The sequence below is a fragment of the Eurytemora carolleeae genome, unplaced genomic scaffold, assembly GCF_000591075.1.
Source record: "Eurytemora carolleeae unplaced genomic scaffold, Eaff_2.0 scaffold292, whole genome shotgun sequence".
NCBI lineage: Eukaryota > Metazoa > Arthropoda > Copepoda > Calanoida > Temoridae > Eurytemora > Eurytemora carolleeae.
Genome location: NW_019396324.1, coordinates 263,117 through 280,777, shown reverse-complemented (window position 1 = coordinate 280,777; position 17,661 = coordinate 263,117). Strand labels below are relative to the sequence as shown.

At 31.8% G+C, this 17,661-nt stretch overlaps 1 protein-coding gene across 1 annotated transcript; it reads right to left on the bottom strand.

The window, feature by feature from the left end:
- Nucleotides 1-525: 525 nt before the first annotated feature.
- On the bottom strand, nucleotides 526-11,082 carry LOC111700951 (uncharacterized). Its single transcript, XM_023472035.1, has 5 exons — nucleotides 10,664-11,082; nucleotides 6,602-6,732; nucleotides 1,769-1,851; nucleotides 859-898; nucleotides 526-607 (listed from the first exon to the last, which is right to left on the bottom strand). Exons 1-5 carry the CDS (start codon nucleotides 10,724-10,726, stop codon nucleotides 526-528), a joined length of 399 nt encoding a protein of 132 aa, XP_023327803.1. The 5' UTR covers nucleotides 10,727-11,082.
- Between the last annotated feature and the right edge of the window lie 6,579 nt (nucleotides 11,083-17,661).

The following is a 17,661-nucleotide window of genomic DNA, read 5'->3' as shown; positions in this document are numbered from 1 at the left end:
ACTTAAATCTCTTCTGCCTCCGTGATGGCTAACCTTCACGATATGAAATAAATAGCAAAATATTCGGCGTACCTTTGCCTATAATTTTCACAAGGAACCACCCGGAAAAATTCTATGGTTTTTACTAAAGTTAACAAAAAAGATTGAAGTTCTTTAAACTTGGAATTATTTGCGGCATTCTACACCAGGAATATCTGAAAATGCGCGTAAAAAAGGTGAACTTTTTAAAGACATTAAACTTGAATTCTTTAATTCAATTGAAACTTTTTATTCGATTTACAAAAATTTGATATTTCATTTATGCCCTAACGTGGTTTGATTCTTGAAAAATAGTTTAATCTGGAAGGATTAGACACTTAAAAAAAATAATATTGATAGGACGATGATTTCGAGGTGGCTCGGACGAGAAAATGAGGACAATGTGGCTCGGAATAGAAATTGTCGTGGTCGGCCTTCCTCCCCTCGTTCAGCCGTTTGGACAAATAGACAAACAAACAAGCAAGGTATATACATATATAAGTTCAGTTATTTTATATAAGAAAATATACTTACGAAAACTGTACTATCACAAAGGTTGCGGGTTTGGTTTATTTCCACGTCCAAAACACTGGTTTAAATATTTATAAAACACTTTTGTCGCAAATAAAAATTTTCTAATCCATATATTTTTGCCTCCTGTTGGTAAAAACTTTTGATATTTCAAACTTCGATTATTTAATTTAACCGAATTCCTAGTTTGAAATATCCAACATTGTATTGCCAAAGTAGGGGTTATAAAATCAAAGTTTGTATTAACTTCCTTAAAAAAGAGATTTGTCACAAAAAGTTTCCTTTTTACAAAATTGTTTTATAATATTCCTTAGACCCCCGTTTGAGTTAATAAATACAAGCTCTGTTCCTAAAATTATGAGATCATGCAATACTGTTTTGAAATAAATCAACATTAAGGGTGTTGTGTGACCTTAAAATGCATGGCGGTAACATCTATATTTCTATCTATCTCATTATCAAGTTAGAGTTATGAATCCTTCAATCGGCGCTATCAGTAAATGCAAATATTTACTTCTACTGAAATTATAGTGAATAGTCTAGCTTGATGATTCTCTTCTTCTATTCTCGAATGTTTCGTACATTTTTTCTGAACCATTTAATAAAGTTTATGGCACCTTGTGTAATCTACATATAGTCCTTACCGTGCTAAGTACTCACTAGTTTCAATAGAAGTAAATATTTCCATTTATTAATAGCGCCGATTGGAGGATTCATAACTCTGATTGGATAATGAGATAGATAGAGAGATAGATGTTACCGCCATACTATTTCTATTGGTTCAGAATAGACAACAAACACATGGCTGAACCCTGATTAGATCAGGCGCTAATGGACTCAGCATACATGAGTGTACTGTATATTTTTTGTTTGCACTTTGTCTAAACTATAATTTATCGTAGAAAATAAAAATTCTTTTATCAATAAAAAATATATTCTTTGAAAATATAATTAATTACTTAGTGACCGTAAATTCTTTGATAATAAACATTTTTTTTTAAAAATTTTCATCTAAATTTTTCTAAAAAATCATTTTCTTTGGTCTCCTAATTAGAAACAGATTAAAAGTATGGAATTCCATTTATTCTTTAAATTTTTCCAATGAATTATTATTGGATTCTCCATCGTAAAATTTTAAATCTTGATTTAATAAAATATTAGGTTTTTTTTCAAATTAATTCCATGTTTATTTTCTAAATGGATCTGTGGAGAAACTAACCTGATATCCAGGTTGCATTTGTAGGGTTGGGGCGGAATGACCCATTGTATATTTGGTTGAAAACTATCCGATGCCCTTGAACCCTAAATATAAACATTAAATATATTTTTAAGTAATCTTTGGCTAATAAAGAATTTGGTTATGTACGGAAAAATAATGTTTCATGTACGACAGAATATTGTTCATGTACGACAGAATATTGTTCATGTACGACAGAATATTGTTCATGTACGACAGAATATTGTTCATGTACGACAGAATATTGTTTATGTACGACAGAATATTGTTTATGTACGACGAAATAAATGTTTATGTACAACAGAATGTTGTTTATGTACAACAGAATATTGTTTATGTACAACAGAATGTTGTTTATGTACGACAGAAAATTTGAATAAAAGAAGTTAACCGATGCCCTTGAGTCCATTAAAGCAAAAATGTTTTAAAATTTGCATAAAAGCTCGCTAAATATTCTTAAAACTTCCGCCAATTCACTTCTTTCTTAGAAAATGTTTGGATTTTATTTTGCAAAAACTATTAAGTTGTATAGCTGCTAATAAAATACTAAAATACAGTACTAAAACTTTATTAAACCTTTTTAGTTCATAATCAAGGTAAAGTTTATCATGACTATACATTGATTTGATAAATGGTTGATAAATGGTTGATAAATGGTTGATAAATAGTAGATAAATGGTTGATGAATGGTTGATAAATGGTTGAAAAATGGTTGATAAATGATTGATAAATAATTGATAAATGGTTGATAAATGGTTGATAAATGGTTGATAAATGGTTATGGTTGATAAATGGTTGATAAATGGTTGATAAATGGTTAAAAATGGTTAATAAATGGTAGAAAAATGGTTGATAAATGGTTGATAAATGGTTGATAAATGGTAGATGAATGTTGGTAAATGGTTGATAAATGGTTGATAAATGGTAGATAAATGGTTGATAAATGGTTGATAAATGGTTGATAAATGGTAGATAAATGGTTGATAGATGGTTGATAAATGGCTGATAAATTGTTGATGAATAGTTGATAAATGGTTGATAAATGGTTGATGAATGGTTGATAAATGGTTGATAAATGGTTGATAAATAATTGATAAATGGTTGATAAATGGTAGATAAATGGTTGATAAATGGTTGACAAATGGTTGATAAATGGTTGATGAATGGTTGATAAATGATTGACAAATGGTTGATAAATTGTAGATAAATGGTTGATAAATGGTTGATGAATGGTTGATAAATGGTTGATAAATGGTTGATAAATGGTAGATAAATGGTTGATAAATGGTTGATGAATGGTTGATAAATGGTAGATAAATGGTTGATAAATGGTTGACAAATGGTTGATAAATGGTTGATGAATGGTTGATAAATGGTTGATAAATAGTTGATGAACGGTTGACAAATGGTTGATAAATGGTTGATAAATGATTGATAAATAATTGATAAATGGTTGATAAATGGTTGATAAATGGTTGATGAATGAATGGATTCAGGGATCTGAGTATAACCTATTCATGGTTTAGGTCAGCTGTGAAGTTGGTTTGCAACAGAAACAGAGAACTATTTACTCTGTGCAAAATCGAGGTTGTATATCTTAAACACACAAAGCCTGGGATGTTGCTCATTAAAGGGACTGTAAGCGTAATTTCAAATAAACCTAAATAGAAATGGCATTGCTTGATTCACAACAGTACCCTTAAAGGCTTTGTCTGTTCAAGTATGCAGTATAACATATAGGAGTAATCAGATTTAAACACTTTGTATAAACCAAGTTCAATAATGCGTAGATGAAGCAGGAACAGAGTTTAAACCAGGAAGATTATCTGAATTTTACTTAAAGAACGGGTTGGAAAATATACTTCAGTCCCGCAAAACATCTAGCGGGGTTCACATACACTTTATATTCGGCAATGTTTTTATCAATTGGAATAAAATATACAATAATAATAGTATCTTTAGTTTGCTAGTTGTGCTAGTTATGCATTTAAATACCTTCCCACCTACCAGATTTCAGTCGGGTATAACTTTGAAACCAGAAAAACGACAATATCTTCCACATTCTTGATCAGAAAAGGGTTTCAAGGGTACCGTTGTGAATTGAGCATTGCAATCGTTGCATCAAGGTTGTTTAGTAAAATTGCTTACGTTCGATGAGCGCCAATGTACGGAATTTTGTCTCCAAAGCAATGGACAGTAAAATCCGTAGCAGTAATTTAGGAATTTCACTTCTAATTGCTAAGGAGACGACTTTTTCCGTACATTGGAGCGCATCGAGAGTAAGCAACCTTGCTAAACAACCTTGCTTTGCATGGAGAGTCACTGTAAATTGCGCGTTTAGTCTCTTTAATGTTTAAGAAAAGGAAATAAACAAAATTATAACGTATGCTCTACCCTTTAATGTATGTTTATGTATTCTTTGTCTTAACTCCGGAATATGAATAAAATTTTTCAGGGATTTTCCTTTTATACATTAAACTCACAACTGCAGAAAGTAACATTTTATTTTATTTCGTTCAACAGAAGTGCATTATGACACAATTCTACGGAATAAAAATGAATCTATAAATCATCCGACAGTTGTACTGCAGTCGACACCTTCATAGCTTTTTATCTGTATATATAAAGTTGTATTCTCTGTTTGTCTGTTTGTTTGTGTGTCCGATCATAACTCAGTAACCCCTGGACCGATTTGTTTTTGATGGGGGCACTCGGGAGACCCACGGAAATGTTCTTTCTAGATTCTAAGTTGAGTGGGTCGACTTTTAACGGGAAAAATATCTAAAATCTTAATTTACGACAAAGGTCAGGTAAACGGTGGGACTAACTATGACTCCCCTGGGCAACGCAGGTTTCAAGTTAGGTCTTTCTAAACTTATTTGTTTGAACAGGAAGAATTTGAAAAAAAGTGAAAATGAGGAAAAAAGAAGTAAAAAATTGTCTGAATAGTTTTGTGCAGGGGAATTGAGTCTTTACTCTTTACCAGAAACTCAGCTTTTCCCTTCCCTATATCTTTGCAACCAAATGTCGTAGACCTTAGATATTTCAAACTACGAATTCTGTTACATCAAATCATCTGATTTTGATATATTGAAGTTTTAAACCTTCAGGTTGCAAAGATATCAGTTTGACAAAGTTGAGTTTGTGGCAAGGATCGAATAAATTTCTTGGTGCGGAATTGACAAATTCTAATGAAATATCGGGAAACATTTTTTTAATTAATTGAATTTAAAGAATAAGGATTTGCGAATTTTTAACCCATTTTCGAAAAATAAAGTTGTTCACTAAAAACTAATTTTGAATAAACGTAAAAATGTTATTTGTACGTTTTAAATATCTTACCAGGGGCATATACAGGAATTTGTCAGGAGGGCTTATTTTATTATATATCCGTGGGCTTATTAAACTTTCCCGGGGGGAGAAGGGGGGGTCTCAGCAACCAGCAACCTGATTCCTTCAGGAAACTATCGATTTTTTGATCCAAGGAAAGGGGCTAAGCCCCGATAGCCCCCACATTCTGTATACGCCTCTAAACCATGACCTTCCTGAAGATTAAAACTAGCGGAAACCACGACCCTCCTGAAGATTAAAACTATCGGAAACCATGACCCTCCTGAAGATTAAAACTAGCGGAAACCATGACCTTCCTGAAGATTAAAACTAGTGGAAAACACGACCCTCCTGAAGATTAAAACTAGCGGAAACCATGACCCTCCTGAAGATTAAAACTAGCGGAAACCATGACCTTCCTGAAGATTAAAACTAGCGGAAACGAAAATAATAAAAGTTTCTAAAACTAACCTCAGATTAGATCTAAGATTAACAAACTAAAGAAACTTTTAACAAGGTGGCACCAGAAGATGAAGCTTTTAATACATCTGAGAAAAATAATCTAACATTTCTAATTCGCCATTTTCTACATTTTCTACATTTTCTACATTTCTACATTTTCTACATTTTCTACATTTTCTACCTTTTCTGCATTTTCTACATTTTCTACATTTTCTACATTTTCTACATTTTCTACATTTTCTACATTTTCTACATTTTCTTTTCTGCATTTTCTACATTTTCTACATTTTCTACATTTTCTACATTTTCTGCATTTTCTACATTTTCTACATTTTCTACATTTTCTACTTTGATTTCTTTTTCGCTGAAAACAAGAAAAAAAGTGCACTTTAAAACTTGCTAACTTACGATAAAAAAATGGGAGTCTTTTAATTCTGCGCGTTCCGGGATTTCGTAAACTGAATCTTTTTAGAGTAAAATGAATGAAAAAAACGCATCAGGGAATAAGAATAAAGGGAAAAGAAATGGTGATGGTCTGGCTTGAGAAAGCCAGTTGCACTGCTTTGCAGACGAGTTCCTTATTACACACTCACAGTCTTTTGGTAAAGACACACACCATGATAACAGTCAAGGAAATTGCAGAACAATGTCGTCAATAATAATTAAGCATGAATAACTTAAGTAGATTATTGTAAACTTTAATCAAATAATATTCTTATTCTAATTATATTATAATTGCTCAAATGAATGTTTAAAGCGTACTGCTGCAGCTGTGATTCCCTTTAAATAGAGAGACGTGATATTTCATATTTTAAACAGGGTGTGACTAGGACTTCATGAGACGATTGTTTCTTTATAACTTAATTCCTGAAACTAAAATCATGATTCGCTCTTCTTCAAATCATAAATAAGCCACTAAAAGACTTTCTTCCAGGCAGAAGATTTAATTCAACCTAGAAATCGTCATATTTTGTAAGTTTCAGGTCGTCTTTATATTCCCATCCTTTGTTGGTAACCCTGTACCTTGGTGGTCCTTTGGGCGGAGTAATAGCATAAACTGTGCAAGCAACCACCCCTCCTACTCCTAGTATGACCAGGATAGAGATGAGGATCCCCTTCCAGTTCCGTGTATCAGGAACATACGAAACCAGCTCCTAAAAATACACTTTTATTTAACGTTTTTTTTTGTTTAAATTTTTATTCGAATTGGTTCAGCTTTGTTTGTTGTTGTCAAGGCCAGAATAGGAAGAACAAAGCTGGGTTGGTTTGGCTAATAATAACTTGTTTTGACTTTTGTGTGGCCAAAATAATAGTGTAGTAAAGAAAGATTATTTACATTTGACCAAAGATATGTAAGTGATTTGGAAAAGTGGAATGGTTTAGCCAAAGATGCTCGATTGGTAGAGCCAAAAATATCTAGAAAGGTAAAAATTTTATTTGTTTTGCAAAGGCTGGGTAGAAACGTAGGTTTGGTTTGGCCAATAATCCGTCGAAATGCAAAAATTTGGTTTGGTTTTGCAAGTCTGGATAGAAAGGAAGGTTTGGTTTGGTTCGGCCAAGGCTCTGTAGATAGAAAGGTTTGTTTTGGTTTGGCCAAAAATATGTCGAAAGGTAAACATTTGGCTTAGTTTGCCCAAGGTTGGGTAGAAAGGAAGGTCTGGTATGATTTGGGCAAAGGTGAGTAGAAAGGAAGGTTTGGTACGGTTTGGGTAAGGCTGGGTAGAAAGTAAGGTTTGGTTTGGTTCTTGCCAAGGCTTGTTAAAAAGAAAGGTTTGGTTTGATTTATTCAAGGCTTGGTAGAAAGGAAGGTTCAATTTGCTGTGGCCAAGGTTTGGTAGAAAGGAAGGGTTGTTTGGATTGGTTTGGTTTGGCATCATAAGTGCTCCCCTGGGAGCCCTTACACCTAAAGTATTCTCAATATCTCTAGATTAGAGATATATTCTATAAATAAATACAATTCAAATAAATCTGTTAACTCTGTAAAGGCTGGGGGATCTAAATCAACGTTTACTATAGCCTGAGGGGGGGGGGGTCATGCACTCCTTCCCCCTTTAGAAAATGACCTTAAAGGGCCGAACTTTTGTGTTTTGAATCTTGAGATCAAGGATATGATCGGTGTTTGTTATTTTACTATCAAAGACAAAGCAACTTCTCCAAGAGCTGCGGCTTGAACAGATTAGGTGGCGGGCGCTGCGGCGAGAACAGGCTAGGGGGCGCGCGCTGCTGCTACAACAGACTTGAGAATTTACAGCTTGGGAAATTGCACATTTGGGAAGTTGCTACTTGGGAACGCACGTAAAATCTAGTGATCTCCATCTTGTGCAGTCAAACTGTCTTCACAGAGAATATTCATATTATGTTCCTTTTAAAAATCAATAAACCTTTTTTTTTTGTCGATTTTTAAATCGATCAGATCTCTTTTATATTTAGAATCTTTAGTCACGCTAGATCTTCAAATTTCCGATAAATTGTGTTTTTTTGTTTTAAGTTTAATTTTTCATGTTAGCAATACATCCTTGCATAAATCATGAAACCCTTCTACCTTCTTTACTTTAATTCGAAATATCATAACTAAAACTTATTTTCAATTAACCTAATTTTCTTCTTCATATTTGAAATACCTATTAAGCAAATCAGAATTTAGATTTTATCCAACCTGTTGCTGCATGATTTAAAAGAATTATTCAAAAAACAGATAGAATTTGTTTTTTAGCAAAAAATGACAAATAACACAATAAATGCATTAATTTCTAAATAAGGGTATACACATTTAATGCAAGAGGTCTCCATTAAATCCAGGCCACAATTGTTTGGCTTTTTTTCAATTCTGAGTTTTCTGTATAATGCACAAGATGGATTTTTCAAAATCTATCATTATGACCCAAATATTGGAACAATTATAAATAACTGTCTTTATAATTTCAATTAAAGAGGGACATGTCAAATTCACGAAGGAACCCTTCAAATTCTTTCTCTGGTCAATGATATGGAGAATATTAACGATTTTATTCCTCCCATTGTATCTGCTGTAGAAATGCGCAAGTTACTTTTGCAGAAAAAACAATTGAAACTTAAGAATTTAAAAAAAAGTTAAGCATGGATATCTAATTCTTTCTTGGTTTGGCACAACTTTTAAGGGTAACGTTATGAATCAAGACATGCCACTCTATAAACGGAAAGTTCCTTTAAAGAAACTAAATCTTGGGGTTTAAAACCAAAGAATGTCTCTGCCATTGTTATTCAGGTAAAGCTACAGTAAGACCCATTTAAGTGTGGAATTGAAAGTCAAAATTTATACATAACCCGATATATGAGGAATGTATGAATATTTAATGCTGTTGTATTGCAAGTATTTTATGTTGTATAGACTATATAAAGTCATAACTGCAGGCTGAAACTCGTCTTTTCATTCCACAGTTTAATTCTTAAAACTGCATGGAAATGTATAAATATATATGTTTAAACGAGAATCTAACCTAAAAATACAATCGAACACACCATTTTAGAATCTAGATATACAAAACATCCCATATCCTTATTGAAAAAAAAACTCTTTTCTTTTTCTCTTTGTTAGATATAGCTGTTGGAAACCTCAAGTTTGAAAATGTGGATGGTTTTTTAATGATTTGAAAGGTTTTGCTGATAACTGAGCTGGTATCACTTGAATTCATTTAAAATAGTTAAGCCTGAAGAGTGGAGGATGTGGAGGTGGGAGGAGGGAGGGGAGTTTGAAATATTAATCCCCAGATTGTTAAAGAGGAGAAGGATTGAGAAATTAATTTATTTTAACGATTTCCTTTAAACCCTAGAGGAGTTTAAGATATATTGTATCGGGCTCTTTCGAACATAGAGGGGTGGGGGTGACAAAAGTACCCCCCCCTCATTTTGGTTCAATTTCCAATTTAAATTTTTTCTAACACCGTATACGTTTGATCATACAGTGATAACCAGAAAACTCTGAAGTAGGAAGACGACTTTAAAAATAAAAATAAACCTTTGAAAAGTTCAATGAGCACGAGACTCAGCAATTGTGCAGTGTAAATAGACCCATTTCACTAAAAAAGTGATCTATTAACTGTCAAGCAAAACTATTGCTTTGCAACATTAATTACATTTAAGTATTGCTATAATGTCGTCTTACTAATCCATTATTTTCTAGTTATCACTGTATTTCTGACTTATGTCTTCCTACTTCTTTTCTCTCTCGAGAATATTCTTTCACGAAAAATCGATTTCATTAAAAAATTTAAAATTTAAAATGAAATTGACCTTTCTAATGGCAAACTTTGAATTCATTTAATTGGGTTTTGAACAAGTTATAAACCAAGTTAAAAATCATTTGCCATCATAATGATTTATGGGATCTGGTATATGGACGAAATCAATTTTAGAAATTATCTTAAATCGTTTTACATTAAACGCATTCGGGCACAAGCAATTTTAAGATGAAAATTAGAATTAAAGACTGCATCAAAGAAAATATATGTCCTTAAAAATGAAATGGGGTATAGGCTTATGGAGGAAAATAAGCCCTTTTGATCGGTACTAATCTTACTTCTATCTGTTGCTTCTATAAGGAGAAAAAAACGACTCATGCTGAAGCCTGAAGAACGAAGCGTCATAGAAATTCAGAAATTTGCAACATTCAACTAGCTCGGATCGTAGAAAATTCAATTTAATTCCAAATATGAAATATTAACTATATACAAATGCGTAGAAAAATAATCGATGACTATTATTTGCAATATCTGAATGATTTGCATGGAATTAATTGATCTTTTTACGATCCAAGTCGAATGTTGCAATTTTCTGAATTTGTATGGACGCTACGTTCTTCAGCATGAGTCGTTTTTAAAAGTTTTCTCCTTATAGACGCAACAGATAGAAGTAATATTAGTAGCGATCAAAAGAGCTTATTTTTCGCCGTAAGCATATACCCCATTTCATTTTTCGCGAACGCTCCCTTTAACTTTACATCAATTTCCTAAAATAACCGTTTCTCTCCGAATCTGTAGACGCGTCTATATCGACATTTTCGAGCTAAATTGGAAAAAGTTTATTTAACAAGAGCTGCAATGTATATACCTCAAATGGATCTTTAGTATCATAGTAGTGAGATGGCCCATCAGCTACCCCACCAGCGTGCATACTGATAGATCAGCTGACTACTGTTAGGCATTGGTCAACTCTACACGCCGGAACCACGTGACCTCCAAGATCAGCTTATCCCTATTACGCATTGAACCACGAACAAGTCAAAGTTATGGCATATTCAGGAGTCTTTCAGATTTCAGACAATGTGTTAAAAAGCACGTTATTTCAATGCTCAGCTCACTTCATTTTACGTCCTTATGATGCATTTCGTTTTACGCTTTGCTTAAAACAGACATCATATATTTGTTTACAGAGTGCATATTGAATGCTGATGTTAGGGATTATGAAGAACTTCTCAGTTGAGGTGTAGTAGAATTACAGAGCTTACTGCATTATTAGGATTACATTTTCTATCTGGAATCAAATTGATATTTATGAATTTATACAGTACTACATTACATCTTAGAATTGTATCTATATTACTTTGCTTGTCTGTCAGGGTGTTTGTTTTCAATAAACATAAAAAACGGTTAAAACGAGCCGATCAAGCTCAAAACTTTTGAGACAATGGAAAGTTTGTGGGGGCTCAGAATTACGAAAAATTGTCTTCAAAATGTTAGAGAATTCAGAACAAAATATTATTAAATCACGCAAATCTGCCCCTTTGGTAAAAGTAAATTCAACCCAGGGGCGGATACAGGGGGTGGCGGGGGGACATTCGCCACCCCCTGACAGATTCAGGGAGGGGCGTAGCCCCTCCCTGAGATTTCGAGGCAAAAAATGTTCCCAATTTTATAAATCGTATGTGTTTTTCAATTTCAAGCTTTTTTTATTTAATGGAAATCTTGACTTTCCTTTCTTCACTTTAATTTAAAAATCAACGACAACAAGTAAATGTTATTGTTAACGATAAATTTAGAATTAGAAATTTGTAAGAAACTAGACTTAAGTTATAATATTGTTCATATCTAGTAATGTTCCTTAATCAATACTCATTTATCAAAACTGTAATATTGGTCCTAATTTTGATGCATTTAAGTAGAACTAGTAATTTCTTTTTGTTTTTAAATTGCTAATGTTCCTATTATTGTTCCTGTTCCTAATACTGTGTCCGACCCAACTTAAATCCCTGTCCTAATCTATTATTTTTGTTCCTAATTCCTGAACAATCTTTTAATTGTTCCTAAATGCCTGTCCTAATCATTTATTTTTGTTCCTAATTCCTGAACAATCTTTTTATTGTTCCTAAATCCCTGTCCGAATCCTTTAATTTTGTTCTTAATCCCTGAACAATCTTTTAATTGTTCCTAAATGCCTGTCCTAATCATTTATTTTTGTTCCTAATTCCTGAACAATCTTTTAATTGTTCCTAAATTCCTGTTCTAATCCGTTAATTTTGTTCCTTAAAGTTAAAAATATAGTTTTTTAGTCTTTAGTTATTAATTTTGACTCTTTTTGAGTCTTTTAAGTCAAAAAAAAATTTCGCCTGCGGCACGATTTTTTCTTCCTAATTATTATTTTTTTTGTTCCTAAAAAATCTTCCCCCCCCCCCTCACTTAAATCCTGTATCCGCCCCTTATTCAACCTATATGAAGCATAAAGTCTGACCGCGTCAACCTTGTTGCACCGGCTAGTCCTGTCCTTAGAGCTAGGTACAGTACAAACTGTGACCGGAAAGGTTGACCGGCTCGGAAATTCAAATGTACTACGGCTGACAGTGAAATAATAAATCCCCAACTTTTGTTGTTGTTATTGTTTATTGTTCAAAGAGCTCGAAAATGCTTACAGAGAGATTCACAATTAAAAGTTGAAATACTAAAAGCCTAATTACTAATAAGATATGAAAATTGTCTACTGACATACACAGTTACTCATATTATAGTTCAACGTACTGTGTAGATACAATGTACAGTACACAAATGTACATTTTTAAATTGCAATGTTTAGTTAAAATATCATTTATTTGATTTGGCAAAGTTATATAATTTTTAGTAAAGAATTCGATCTCTCTCCGGGACCTTTAATATATTGCAACAAGTCACGGGCAGCCATAGTACATTTGAATTTCCGAGCCGGGTCAACCTTTCCGGTCACAGTTTGTACTGTATCGCCCAGACATTGGGTAAATAAAGCAGACACTCATTAGGACTAGCCGGTGCCACAAGATTGGCGCGGTAAGACTTTAGGTTGAATTTACTTTTACTAAAGGTTCAGTGTCAGAGCTGCCTGAAGTTGTTGAACTACACAGAGCCGGTTCAACCACGTAACTTTAACTTGAAACTTTGAATCAATGATTCAGTTGGCAAAACGAATATTTTTTACACTGGGTATTGTCTTTTGTGATATTTTTGATCCTTGGTTAACGATAATGTTGTATTCTGTAGGAGGGAGGAGAAAGGGGGGGGGGGAGGAGAGAGAGAGGACAATCCTGTCAATGATTTGATTTGATCAAACTGAAAGAAGGGAAGAGAAATATTGACAGTGTTAGAGGTCTTATAATCAAAGGCTGGCAGAGATAACCCTCTGACCGAGGGACATGACATGAATTTTTAACTTCTCAATCTTTTCCTTCTTTACTTCGAGGCAGTAGAAGATATAAATAATATTTGGGGAGCAAAAAAATCATTTTGATCTCATTTAAACGTCATGGTAACGTCACCTATATTGTGTACTTTTTTTGTAGGACCTCACAAGACCCAAGCGGCAAGATTTATTAAAGTTTATTTGCCTCCCGAAAATTTTGAAAATCCACCCAAAATGTTACAGTATCCACGAATTTTTGTTTTGTTATTGCTTTATATTGTATGGGGAAAAAATGTTAACAGAGCCATAATTAAAATTGAAATAAAAGATGGGCTCGAAGCGCCCTGAAAGCCTAGTTCCTTGAAATATTATATTTTCTAATTTTTCTAATATATCTTTGAAAACAGAAAAATCTGCAAAATTCTTTATTGTTTTTGTTCAATAGTACACGGGAAGCCGTAGTCATTTGAATTTCCGAGCCGGGTCAACCTTTCCAGTCCCAGTTTGTCCTGTATCGCCCGGACATTGGGCAAATAAAGCAGACACTCAATAGGACTAGCCGGTGCAACAAGGTTGACGAGGTCAGACTTTAGGTTGAGTTCACTTTTACTGAAGGGTCAGAGGTGCGTGAGTAAAGAAAATAAAGGCTTGTAAATATCAACAAAAAAACAAAGCTAGAACTTATTATTGAAATCTGGTATTTTCATTGTTGTAAGCCTTTCATGATCCCTTAAACTGAATCCTTTTTGGGCTAAACTTTAATTTAAAGCTTTGTGTTTAATTGAGCATTGAAAAGATAATAAAATCATACAAATTTCCGAATTGTCATGACTTAAAAATTGTTAGAAAGTTTTTAGATTTTTCTAATTATTTGTGTTTTCTGAAAGTTCATTCATCAAATCTTTCTTTATTTTTTTTATATAAATATATTATATGTTTCAAAATATTTTTAATATTTTTTGAGATTTAGACATTTTTATTTGTATAAAAAATAGTTTATCAACATTTTGTATTTTGCATAATCATAACAGTAATATTATGTACAATATTTGTTAAGAGAAATTCACCATTTTCTCTCGAATTCTCAATTTTCGGAGTTAATATTCGCCTAGCTGAACGTGAAAAAATCTTTTCAAATATTATAAATCTATAATATTTTACAGTCCCCAGACAGACTGTTGTGAATATTTGCATAAATTGTTAAGACCGGATCAACTTTAAAGTCACCAGCTTTATTAGACTTTTTTGAGCCCTGCATGCAATATTGATTTGATAGGCCTTAAAATATTGATAATTAAACCTAAATAATATTTAATAAAATGTACAATATTGATATTAAACCTAAATAATATTTAATAAAATGTACAATATTGATAATTAAACCTAAATAATATTTAATAAAATGTACAATATTGATACAAAATAGAAAAAGAAGCTTGAACATATTTTATAAAATTACTTCTTGATTACATTTTCTAGATCCTCCCCCCCTCATTAATCCATCTTTATATTCCCCTAGCTCTCATTTTCTTAATAATTATAAAAATAGTTTAAATATAAACACACTGCAGTGCATTATATATTATATAAATGCGAAGGCTGTATTTAAAGGGACTGTAAGCATAAATTCAATCCATTTAAAGATGCCAATCTCCGATTCACAACAGTGCCCTTTAATATATGATAAACAGAAATAACTTCTAATTTTTACTCAAACAAAGGTATTAAAGGTATAGTGCTACCATCGTGAATCAAACTTGCATCTCTGTCAAGTCTACATAAATTGAGGGTCAATTTTAATGATGTCTTAAGTCCCTTTAAATTCTGCATATTGCATTTTATAAATATTCTATGGGTCAAAAAATATTTTAGCATTTTATTAACTACTTCTAATATGGTTCTGTCTAAAACATCAACTTTGCAACAAAAATGTACAGCTTTGGAAAAAACAACGCTAATCCTGGTTTTTAAAATAAATTCTGTTTTTTTTTTTTTTTGGGGGGGGGGTTAGTTTCATTCCTACGAAACTACCTTCTTTTATGTAATAAAATTATAATAAATCTACGCGCAAGGTCAGACTGGTAACCCAGCACCTTAACTGTTGTTTGGTGTGAGGAGGAACTCTGTAAAATGTGTGTTCACTTCTACAACCTTTGATAAGAAATAGTTTTCTAATTTGAAAGTTTTAAGTAGTTTAAGAACAGAAGAATAGAGTAACATTAGAATACAATAGACAAATTGTCGGTATTCGCCCAACTTTTACTTAAATTCAAGAAGGAACAAATATCTAGACTCCTCTGAAATGTGGCATTAATTTTCAAGACCTGGTCGACTTTCAAGTGTCCTAAAGCGTTGAGTTTTAATTTTACCGTTTAAACTCTCTTATACTTTTTGTAAACATGTATATAGATGAGAACTACTGCAGGAAATAAACCAATATGTTAGAACGTTCATTTTTAAACAACGCTTTAAATTGCTTTTTAAATAGAAGACCTCTCCCTTCAATCAGTAATTTCTCACAAAAGGAATTGAGTCTTTTCCACAAACTCTGATTTTCTATTGCGACCCAAAGTCGTAGATCTTATATTTTTTAAATATGAATTCAGTTATTAAACAATCTTAGTTTTCAAAGGTTTACATCCTCAGGCTGTAAAGATAAAGGGATTAGACAAAATAAGTTTGAGGCAAAGACTTCACAATCTTTTGTAAAGATTTGATATCCATAAAATACAAATAATAAATGATAATTTACTGAAAGATTTTCTGAACAGTGACAAAAAAGTAAAACAAAAGGAAATCCGTGAAATTTCACGCTTTAAAATTGTTTACCGTCGCACCAAACACTTTCTCATGCAACTAGTATTAATTTTATCCTTATTAAATTTAGCTGTTCTCAAATGGCATTAATATAAATTTCTCAAAAAATATAGAATTTAAGTGAGTATCATATATATATTAAGCGCAATATTTCACCGTGGTCAGATAAGTTTAACTACGGTAAAAACAATGTAATTTTATTTTTATTCATGGTAACCACAATTTTTTTCTGAAATTATATTTTCCCCCACTAGGCATACCAATACCCCCCTCCCTTCCCTCATTAAGGTTTACCTCATCAGACTGCAAAGATATTATGGATTAAAAAATAAGTGTCTAGCTTCTTTATGATTTAATTTTTGACACCTTTTTTTGAAAAATCAAGTTTAAGTTTTAATTAAAGTTTAAATGTTTAAGCAAGTAAAGTAAGTAAAGTAAAGTAAGTTAAGTCAAGGGTAACATGGATTAAAGTTTTTTATCCCTTAAAAGAATGCTTTAAAAAATTGTAGAACATAGATAAAGTGTTTTTTGTTTAATCTTTGCAATCTACTGTAGATTTGTAAAATTTCAAACTGTATATTTTACTATATCAAATCGCCAAATTTTTAAATGTTAAAGGATGACACCATCAAATTGCAAAGATATTTTAGATTCAGAAATAAAAAGAAAAAGATGATAAATAATAATTAATGTTTTTCTTCCTCAAAAAAATTACATTTTAACTTCTAAATAAGTCATGGTTTGAATATCCAATGTTTTCTAATTATTTATTTTTCTGTGACCTGTCTCCAATATTGCTTTCGCATGTCTAATTTACTGTTGAATGTTGAATAGGCTGAAAAACGATATTTGTTTATTGGTATTATACCCTCTACTTACTTAACCTACTTTCAGTTCACTTTTTCTTTTTGAAACATAAATGGGAAAGTTTAAAATTTATATTTCAAACCAGGTTTAAAGAATGGAAATAAAAAAAATTATAATCTAGAAAAAAATTTAATTATTATTGGATTTCTAGAAAAAAAAGTAACCTTTGTGATGACATTTTCAGGATAATTTAATTATTTGATGAAAATCATCAGACTTATTTAATTAGATTGAAATTACATTGAATTAAGTAAATGATGATTAAAATGAATTATGTCGTTAACGAGGTTGAAAATAATTCTAATTTTAGAATATTCCTAATTAAATTCTAAACCAACTAGGATTAGATCTATTATGATTACCCCCACATCTTTTTTTTCTATAGAAATGCAATCATCCAAAAGTAGGAATTTAGGGCAGAAGTTTTTTTTACCTTAGATAATTTTTCTGCGTTCTTGTAACAATAACAATTATAACGATTTCCAAATTTTTCGGGTTAGAACAAATTTTAATTTAACTTTTTTTAAACCAAATTTTTAATCTAACCGTTTTAGTATATTGTAAAAAAAGATACAAACAGAGGAGTTAAATATCTATTTACCCAAATAGTCAATTTTAACATAGACATAGATAAAGATAAGATGTAAATAGAAAGTATCTGTTTGGTGAGCAAGTGAGGTAAATTTTATATATATATACATTAGCTTATCAATTGATGGCAATAACATTTCAGAAACAAAAATGTTACATAATTAAAGTTGAAACAGCATCGATTCTTTGTA

What these genes read in the sequence shown, in the direction of transcription:
- LOC111700951 (XM_023472035.1), bottom strand. Translation starts at nt 10,726, where the DNA reads ATGCACGCTGGTGGGGTAGCTGATGGGCCATCTCACTACTATGATACT. An exon ending in CCGCCCAAAGGACCACCAAG is followed by an intron (nt 1,852 to 6,601) that starts GTACAGGGTTAC and finishes GTTTATATTTAG; the next exon opens with GGTTCAAGGGCATCGGATAG. An exon ending in AACTCAAACGGGGGTCTAAG is followed by an intron (nt 608 to 858) that starts GAATATTATAAA and finishes TATTTAAACCAG; the next exon opens with TGTTTTGGACGTGGAAATAA.